The following is a 10,154-nucleotide window of genomic DNA, read 5'->3' on the forward strand; positions in this document are numbered from 1 at the left end:
TAAGAATGTGTGAAATTCCGCTGAACAGGAAAGAAAACAGTGTCCATAGATATGACATCTGATACTGGAGAGCACGACACAATTATCATTCTAATGTATTATAGATATCATGTCCAGCTAATATTTATAAAACTAATGCTCTGAATTCTTGCTAACAACTTTCATCTGAGAATTTCGAAGTGCTCTACAAATACAATTTAATCTTTTGCATCTCTTAAAAGATCTCTTGAATATTTGATTTCACAAATACGCTGTGTCGCTCACAGCAACTTTACAACTTAGCAGCAGAATCATGTATGATGGGTTAGCAAGGGAACTGACAGATTCTATGTATAACTGCAATCATAAGGGGAAAACCTGTGACAGATTGTAGTTCCAGCTGAACTGGCATTTACCAAGGCAGCAGTGACCTTTACTGGAGTGTGTGGCTGTGTCTTGTCTCTGTGACTCCTTGACAGAAAGAGGTCTGGTTTAGAAGTGTATTTGAAGCGTTGCCTTAGATAAACCATTGCCTGGTTGTTATTTTGGGGACTTAGGCAAAGGTATTGCATGCAAAGGCTAAAAAAAAAAACAAACAACCCACAATATTAAGAAATGCACAGGTGTGCTTTTTCTTTAAGCAAACCAGCTAATCAGAAAGGCAAATTATACTTCACCCGATGGTAACTTCCGTGAAGGGGATCACTCTCTGTGTGCATTTCCGAAGGTCCCTTGTTTCCAAAGGTTTCTGTCTCTGCAGGAACTTATTTCTGGTTCCCACATCCTGTCTGACACCCCCCAGCTTTTGCTTTGAATTATGTGAGTGGCCTTGCTTCAGGAAGCTGGAGGAGGTGATACTCAAGGTCTTCATATCTCCTTTATCATTCTTGCCTTTGCTTTAGGAAGGAGGAGGGAGAGGTTTCAGCCTTGGTGCTAGGCAGCTCCATGTGATGCTCTGAGGCCCTGTGGGAAGGGCTCAGACTGGACACGGGTGGAGGGGGAGGATGGTGCAGGTGTAGATTTGTATCAGTGGATAGCCTTGCAACCCTGACTTAGGATTGCTCTCAGTGCTGGGATTTGCAAGGGTGCAAAATGCTTTGCCAACATCTTTTTTTCTGCTTTGTTATTAACTCTTCTTCCCCTGGAAAAAATCATTTGTAAAAGAAAAATGGGACTTGAATACTAGGCAAAGAGAAGGGCAGGGATGCTGACTTGACTGGTACTTTCTTTGGGAAAATTGACAAATTACAGCTTTTGCCAACAGAGGTTATTTTCACTTGAGTGAAGTGAATTTGAGCCTTAAGACTTTGTTGCAGAAGGCATTCAGCCTCACCACAGAGCTATTGCTGCCATAGTTACTGAAAACTGCATTATGCTGTAGCAGCCGCCAGCCTCTGCATCAGCAGAAGTGTTTGGGGAAGAGGGGAGGAGAATTGCACAATAGAATTCCGGAGAGCTGACAACAACACAGGCTGGAAAAAAACGTGGATTTACAGATGGCTCATTTAGCGTGCATCATGCAAACTTTGTGGAGAAAAAGATGAGATGGAAAAGCAACCCAGCAGCACTGGTATAATATGAGAATTTTCTCAGTAATTTGGGGTTATCTTTAGGTTAAGGTTTTTATGTCTCTGTTGCTGTAATTTTACTTGCTGTGTTTTTAAATGTTTAAGCTTCTTGGTTCATTCAGTACACCTAGAAATCTGCATGCTTTTATGAAATTCTATGAAGTGCTGGGTTTGGTTTGTTTTGTTTTAATATGCTGTATGCAGAGTATGCTGGTCCCATGAAACCAAGATTTTATGTTTGTCTTGATAGCTACAGAAATGAAGCTGTTTGACTTATGCTTGTCCTGAGGTTATATTATTTCCTGCTAGAACTGGACTGAATGTAGATTGCTTATGTGGGAAGGCAGGAATACAAGCAATAGCAGTAATTAGTCTGCGCTTGATTCCTGTATCTCGTAGTGTTTCTGTATTTCCAGTCTAAATTTAACAGTATATCTGATTTAAAGTGTTTTAGATTAAGGAAATGAGTCATCTCATGTACCTATTACAGAATAAAGCTAAATTCTTAGGTGAACTGCATTGATATTTATTTTGAATTTGGTCATTCAAACATGTATTCTAAAAGCTGATTGTTTGAATTGTCTATCGCATAATTTAGCTATGAAGTGTGTGGCAATCTGTTATTTCCTTTCTGGGACACTGTCACCTCATTTCTGTGTTTTAGTTTGTTTTCTTGTGTTATTTCCACAAGCCAGCAAGAGTGTGTTGACATGACATAGCATGTTTGAAGGTAGAAAGAGTGTATTCCTACTTCATGTTCGTGGCTTCAGCTCTGACAGACAGATCTGTACCTGAAACCCAAACCAGCCACTTGCTCTCACAGTCACTAGTCTGACAGTCAGAGGAAAAACATCTTCTGGCATACCTGTATTATGTAAGTGGGTTTGCTTGAATTGTCATTGTCTTTCTGTTCTGCTTGGGAAGAAAGCCATCTTTAAGAAGCAGCTTCTTTAAAAGGTGTTTAATGTCTCATCTCTGTATTCAGATCTGCCTTTACTGCCCTGGCTGGTTTTTGGGTTGTGCTATTAAAAATTAGGAGATGAAGCAGAGAGGCACTGACATAGCAGCAGAACAGCAATTTATCTATATACCTTCAGCAATGGTATTTTATTAAAGAAACTTTAACCTTAGAGAGAGATAGAATTGTACCAGATAGCTGTATCACCAGAACAAAAGCAGTTTCTGTGCTGAGTTTGTTTTTTCAAGGCTTTAAGTGAAGTATAGGCATGCCTCTTTACCCTGCCTTTTTGGAACGTAGTCGTAGTACGGAGCTGTGATTAATAACATCAGTTTGGACTGCATCCCATACTGCTCTGTGTGCAAACACACATGCCTTTTGGAAATGATCTTACAGTTTCATGTTAGTTCAGCAAAAGCCATTACCACACACATGAGGGAATACACTAGTGCTGCTGAGAACAGCAAACACCACACTTCCATCTGCATTGTTTGCATTGCTTATTCTCTGATACTTTATTATATAGGAGGGGTTGAGTTGGCGTCTGTATGGTTGGAAAGTATGGAAAGAGCTTGTGACCCTCTCCCAGCTGTAAACAGATGCTACCTAAGCACCTCTGCAAGCATTGTGAGGTCTTTGGATTGAAATGCAACACTAAGTTGTTTCATATACTTAAATGTTTTGGATTTCAATTTGTAAACTGTTTGAACTATGATAGGTTGATTTTATGAAAATGATGGCTGAGAGATGTAAGTCATGGTTAGGAAGAATATGAGACATTTTGTAAGAGGAATTTTATCTTATTTTAGTAAAGAGTTGCAGAATGGTAATTCTTTCTCTTGTTTTACTATCATGCTCTGCTTTTCAGCATTATTGGCAATGATTTACTTAATTTCCTCCGTCTCATACAGAATGGTGCTAATAATGATAAATGGATGCAGTCAGCTTTTCTGATACTTGACTTTCCGGTGTTTGATAATGTTAATAGATCCTCATCATTCCTTTTGGATTAATGTACTTTGCTTCTTTCTCTCATGTTTCAAACTAAGTGACTTGCCCAAGGTCATGCAATTGTCCAGTAACAAATTTAGACTCACATTTTTCAACTTTCATACCACCGCAGCAATCAAAGCTTTCATAAGTCTGTTAGCAAAACAGGTTAAAGACTACCCCATCATCAGGGTGTGCACAGAGACTTAATAATTACAGTTGCTGTTAAGGTTTATTAGTTTTAACATATCAGCAAGAAGAGGCCTTGGCTGACAGAAAGTCTCTGTTAAGTTTAGTGCATGGGCACCCAGAGGCAGTGTTTGCCCTGAAGACCTTGCAGCCTAAGCATGTATGAAAGCACAGAGGTGATATAACTGCTGCAAAATCAGAGACGTTTTGTCTCTCGGATCCATACTTTAATCTCCAGGTTAAATGCTGCTCTGTTACACTTCCCTTGGAAAATATGGAAGATAACATAGAAGTCACATTCAGGAAAAGCCTTGGTTAAAGTTATCATTGAAACCATGGAAGCTTTTCCTAAACAGGATCTTCCAGGTTTAATACTATGTTGGAAAAGTGATTCTTCTTTAGTTAACTTCAGTTAGCTTTAACCTCTGAGTTTGTCCCCTAGTAGTTGGTAGCCTTACAAATACCTGAACAGCTGGAGATTTGTAATGGCCATACAAGCATTTCAGTGCTGCAGCGGAAGGTCGTTTAAAACCTACTTCAGCTGAATAAGAAATGAAGCACCCAGCTCCTATTTCCTGTGGATCAATTAAAGTTTATCTGAGAGGAAAAAATTACAAATCACAGAATGCTGGCATATTTGTAGTCAAGCCAAGGACAAATGGTTCTTGGAGCTGCCTATTCTTTTTAATTTGTTCTTGTGAGCCCCAAACAGACACAAACCATGTAGCAGATGACAATAGCTAAGTCTGTACTCTGTTTGCACCATGCCAGACAATTGAGCAGATGTTCCTTTTCAGTTATTCTCACCAGCATTACATTTACATAAACATTAAATTGTGTTTTCCTCAGGTGAACATAAGAGCCACAGTAATATTGTAAATTATTTATAGTCTTAAGGTGTTGATGTAGTGAGGCTTTCCCACTGCTTCTGAAGCAAGTGAAATGCGTGTTCCATGTAAAGGTGCTCCAGAGACATGTACACTTCAGCTGCTTATTTAATCTGTTTTGTCTGCTAATCTAGCACATAGAATCAGTTGTTTCTGTGGAAATGGTTGCTTTGAACCCATGCTTGTAGTTCTAAATAGAGATGTCAAATTAATTCCTATGTAGCAAAGGTCAAATGCTCTTTTCATGCAGGTGACCTTGTCTTGGTAATGAATTTACAAACAATATGATGCTTCCAAACAGAATTTCCCTTCAAAATTATGGTTTGTCTTCTTTTGACCTTCAGGGTCTTTTTAGCATTTTGGCACCTCTGCTCTCTTTAAAAGTATAATAAATACATCATTCTAATAAGTATATAATTTACTTCATCAGTAAAAATATATGTAATTTTTCTTCAAGATTTAAAAATTTAATTTTCTGAGATTACACGTAATGTGGTGTTTAGATACAAAATAACAGCCAAAGATCATATATCACCTTTAGAAATCAAATAACTTGAAGAATTTCTGATGATAATGTGTGGACAGGTAGAATATAGATTCCTTTCAGAGGGTTAATGTATTTTGAATATTACCATGGATTATGGTAAGAATAGATACAGTTTTGGTTGTTACTCTGTGTGTGTACTTGTGTGTGTAAAATTTTGGCATACAGTCAGGAATCAAACATCTTGGAGGGAATATAAAGCAGTTTTTCACAGGTTAGTCGCTTATCACAATTCTGCTCCAAATATAGAAGCAGTAACCTAATATAGTTGCTGCATCCAACAGAGAATGGTGTGATCAGGTTCTTTCCTTGATACTGCCAGAGACTGTCAGTGTAATCTCAGCAATGCCTGTAACCCGTTCTAGGCTGGGGATTATTGATCTGAAAACAGAGGGTGTTTGTCATTTCTGCAAGGCACTTTGCGGTACTTAGATAAGAAAAATCCTGTAGAGTGGTTATCACATTTTATAACACATTAACAGCCCTCCTTCCCCCCCCACCCCCATATTTACTCTTTTGGAAATCTAAAGTTAAATGAAAAGTGACAATATTTTTAAAATTCTTTTTGCTGTTATCTTTCTGGTGATGGAATTTTCTGCATCACCACGAGAGCTTTCCTGTTTGCTGACATTAATGACACAGGATTGTAGTTGCTGTGACACACGTATACACAGCTACTTTGCCATCTCGAGTATTTTTCATACTGTACCCTTATTGAACAGAACAATATCTTACATGTTGTCTGTCTTTAGTTAGGTGACCTGTTTTATTACAGATGTTTCTTGTTTGTTTCTGGATTAAATTCACCATCAATGTTTCTTCCAACAGAGAATTAGATGCTGTGCATGAAGAATACAAGCAGAAACTGAGAGACCAGGAAGCTTTCCACAGAAAACAAATTCAACGGCAGCAGCTCTATGTTGAGGATTTAAAGCAGCAGATAGTGAGAGGACAGATCAAAGCAGAGCGGGAACTAGAAAATGACCAAGCACTAATCAACCAGCAGATACAAGAAAGTGGGTACCTGCCTCTTCCTCTCTGTTCTTTCCCCTCCATTATTGAGTTCTTTCATCCTCTCGATGTTTTTGTCCTAGTTATGCTTTATATCATGGGTAGAACTTTATTATGGCTTATCAGTAGTTTTCTAATTGCCTTTCCCTTGGGAACAGTCATTAAGCTTTGCTTAACAGGACTAAAGGGTCTCCTTTGCATTGTACCAGCAGCACTGTTTAATTAGTTCTGCAGGTCACTGCTTGGGGGCTGGCACCAGCATGCTACTCCCCTGTGGTTCCCTGTTCTGCCTCTCTGCAGCTTTGCTCTGTTCATTATCTGTAGTGCAACTCTGCCATGTAGACCAAGTCTGCTATTGTGATTTAAGTTTTTCTTGTGATATACCTGTGCTTCATCCAATGAGTTGCTCTGGGATATTGAACTTGAGAGGACGGTGGCAGTTCTAACTATTAGGTTTCAGGGAAAACTGCTCTAACAACAAGATGATGGGAACCAAGCAGCATTTCCAAGAGAGCAACGTGCTGGTTGAGGTACTTTCTTTGCACATTTCATTGAGGATGTCACCAGTAACAATACAGACCATTTGCACATGCTTTAATTAATTTCTCTCAGGAAGAATAGAGCGATGGCATAAAACCATGGCTCAAACTGAATTTTCTGTGCCCGCCATGTGAATTTTAAACAAGGAAAACAAGCAAAACATATCTGAGAAATGGGTGGGACACTGAAGGTAAGAGCTAACATCCCAGCCCCAGTTAAGGGAAGAAGAGGTTCACTGGCTTTTATGTATTTCCAAACACCCTCGAAGTTTACAGTATGAAGAAAAATGTATAAAGTTATTCTGTGGTAGAAATAGAAACTGAAGTGTGACAAATCAAGGTCAAAAATAAGATGCAGGTTATATTTACCCCCAAAATGATCAATCGATTGTATCACATTCACAGCAGCTGAATTTGTTTTAACCAAAACTGGATTTTAAAAGAGAGAGACATGCTTTGGTTCAAACAGGAATTACTTCTAGGAAGTACTACAGTGTTAAGATCAATGATCAGATTTTGGATGGCAAGTAGCTATGTCAGAAGGTTAAGCTACAGCATATTCAGAGAGGTATTTTTTTAGTGTCAGTGACTCCTGGTCCCCAGAGATGCTGCTTTGCTTTCTGGTGGATATATTCAGCAAGAAGTCTTGGTGAGGTTGGACTGCCTCTTAACGAGTTTATAGTCTAATTTGAGAACACTGTAAACCTTGAGCTGTTTTTGACCACTGAAATTGGGTGGTTATAGTGTTCTCTAGTTTGTCTCTTGATTTGATCCAAGTTTCTTGACAAGCAAAGTATGTCTATTGCAAGGGCACCATTCCTGCTTGGCAAAACCTGATATTGGTTCCTGGAAGAAGAAAACTGTAAATTTTTGGAAACTTCTTACATCCAAACTTCTGCAGTCTGCTATTTTTTTATTATGCCAGCCATAATAAAACCTCACATGGAGCATTGTGTGCAGTTCTGGTGTCCTCAACATAAAAAGGACATGGAACTGTTAGAACAAGTCCAGAGGAGGGTCACGAGGATGATCAGGTGACTGGAGCACCTCCCATATGAAGACAGGCTGAGAAAGATGGGGCTGTTCAGCCTGGAGAAGAGAAGGCTGCATGGAGACCTCATAGCAGCCTTCCAGTATCTGAAGGGGGCTATAGGGATGGTGGGGAGGGACTCTTCATTAGGGGCTGTAGTGACAGGACAAAAGGTAACAGGTTGCAACTTAAACAGGGGAAGTTTAGATTGGATATAAGAAGGAAGTTCTTTATTGTTAAGGTGGTGAGGCACTGGAATGGGTTGCCCAGGGAGGTTGTGAATGCTCCATCCCTGGCGGTGCTCAAGACCAGGTCAGAGAGAGCCTTGGCTGACATGGTTTAGTGTGAGGTGTCCCTGCCCATGGCAGGGGGTTGGAACTGGATGATCTTAAGGTTCTTTCCAACCCTAACTATTCTATGATTCTATAATGAAGAGATTAAGAGGAAGTTGTGGTGATGCAGCAGAAATGGACTTAGGATCTGTAGACAGTACAGGAGACTTCCCCCAAATATTTTTAATTCATGTCTCTATAGACTTGTTCTCTGCTTCCATCTTGTTCTGCTGGTTTTGATGTGTTCATGCAAAGCTTAGCCAGGCAGGTAGTCCTTGCCAGACAAATACAATCAGTTGGCAGCCCACAGAAATTCTTTACCTTTTCTGCACCCTCTGTGTCTTAGCTCCTAGGAGAGGCAAATCTGTAAGCAGAGAACAATTAGCATCTTGAGGCTTGCAGCTCTGTTCCAGGGAAACTTATCTGACAAACATTCTGCTTGATGGAAACATGCTAAAGAGGACAGATCTGGGAATAAAGAGTTGGATTAAAAAAGCTTTGTATGTGCAAGTTAAAAATGTCGTTAAGGAAAGTTAACTAAAATAATTAGTAAAATGCTTCCCTTTTGTTCATGGAGTAACCATAGAGGTAGAATTCCCTCTTCTGTGTGTGTTGTGTAGAGAGCTGCCAATATAAACAGGACAGGAGACTTGTGGTAGGGATCACTAATGAGGTATGTTTAGTAAGATCAGTCATCACCAAGCAAGCGATGCTGACAGCACCTCTGCACTAGTGATTTCTTACGTTAGGGAAACTTCCACAGCCTAAAATATCTCCTTGCAGCTGAGCTATGCAGAGCTGCGGATAGTCCTTGTTCATCACGTCAGGCTTAAATACCTCTCAATTCTAACCTCCTGAATATGCAATGAAAAGTTGCTTAGTCAGTAAAGGACTGCAGATTGAAAGTAAGCCCAGCCAAAAGAAATGTTTCTGCTAGTAAGACAGAAGTGATTTGAACCAATTTTCTTTACTAGGAACCTTGCTTGTGATTTTGACCTTGCTTTTTTCACTATGGATATTTTATTCTTTGCTTTGTGCAGCTTTATGTGTATATTTTTCTAGCAGCCTAAAAATGAACAAACTCTGCTTCTTTAAGAGAACATCAGTCATCAGACACAAGCCGATAATGGTGATCTCAATAACCCTTTCTTTTGATTGTTACAGTTCATCACAGCTTAGATTGAAGCCAGCATGCTCTAGAAAATCTCTAAGCACATCCCCTGCATGAAATAAAGTAGTCTTGCCTCCAGGGTTAACAAAAAAATCAGGTGATGTTTGAGTGTAATCTTTGAAAAATGGAAATGGGTTCTACTTTTTCTTATACACAAGGTCTTATCCACCAGTCCCCTTAGCAGTATTGGCCAAGCTCTTGCTTATATCTCACAGTTATTACCTGAGTCCTTATCCCAGTGGAAATGCTTTTGATTATCAATGAAGTGGAGCAATTCTCTAATTTCTGGGGTTTTAGAGGAAAAAAAAACATTTTTCTCTTAATGGTTTATCAGGACTGTTCTACATGCATAAAAATTCTCTCAAATGAGCTCTCATGGCTGATTTAATTAAGAAACAAACTTGTAATGAACAATGTTTTTCCTATGAGTTTAACTTTCAATCACTCTTTTGTTTGCAGACCAGCAGTGGCTTATAAATGAGAATAAACGACTGGCTGCCCTTCAACAACAGCAGAGGGAGTTTGCAGTGCAAACAGAGACTAAGCTGTATGCAGAGGCTGAGGTGCAGAGTACCATCGGGCTGGAAAACTGCCCTTCCCTGCTACAGCAGAACAAGAAGAGACTGGTGCAGCTGGAGCTCTTGCGAAGATACTCCTTAAAAAAGGCAGAAAGAAACATAAGACGAAAAAAGGTCAAATTCCAGCTGGAAAGGATAGTTAAGAAGCAGAAGTTATTGGAAGCCAAGCAAAACCTAGAGCAGCTGGAAGCTAGCTGCTGGCTCAGTGAAGAGTGTGTGAAACAATCCCAGGTCCTAAATGAAAATACTGTACAGTCCTCTTCGGATCACCAGTTGCAAAGGAGAAGGAAGTCATTGGGTTTGAGTTCCCTGCAGCACAGGGAGCATTCTTTCTGTAACTCACGTCTGCCCCAGCTACCCAGGTAAGTTAACATTTGG

General features: G+C 39.7%; 1 protein-coding gene across 1 annotated transcript in view; it reads left to right on the forward strand.

Moving 5' to 3' along the window:
* The window catches only part of STARD9 (StAR related lipid transfer domain containing 9), a 106,622-nt gene that overhangs the window by 73,445 nt on the left and 23,023 nt on the right, over positions 1-10,154 (forward strand). Inside the window, exons 22-23 of the mRNA XM_031044536.2 lie at positions 5,937-6,131; positions 9,658-10,138. Of these exons, the coding sequence (XP_030900396.2) occupies positions 5,937-6,131; positions 9,658-10,138 (676 nt within the window). The remainder of the gene's footprint in view (positions 1-5,936; positions 6,132-9,657; positions 10,139-10,154) is intronic.

Source organism: Melopsittacus undulatus, chromosome 4, assembly GCF_012275295.1.
Source record: "Melopsittacus undulatus isolate bMelUnd1 chromosome 4, bMelUnd1.mat.Z, whole genome shotgun sequence".
In the NCBI taxonomy this organism is placed as follows: domain Eukaryota; kingdom Metazoa; phylum Chordata; class Aves; order Psittaciformes; family Psittaculidae; genus Melopsittacus; species Melopsittacus undulatus.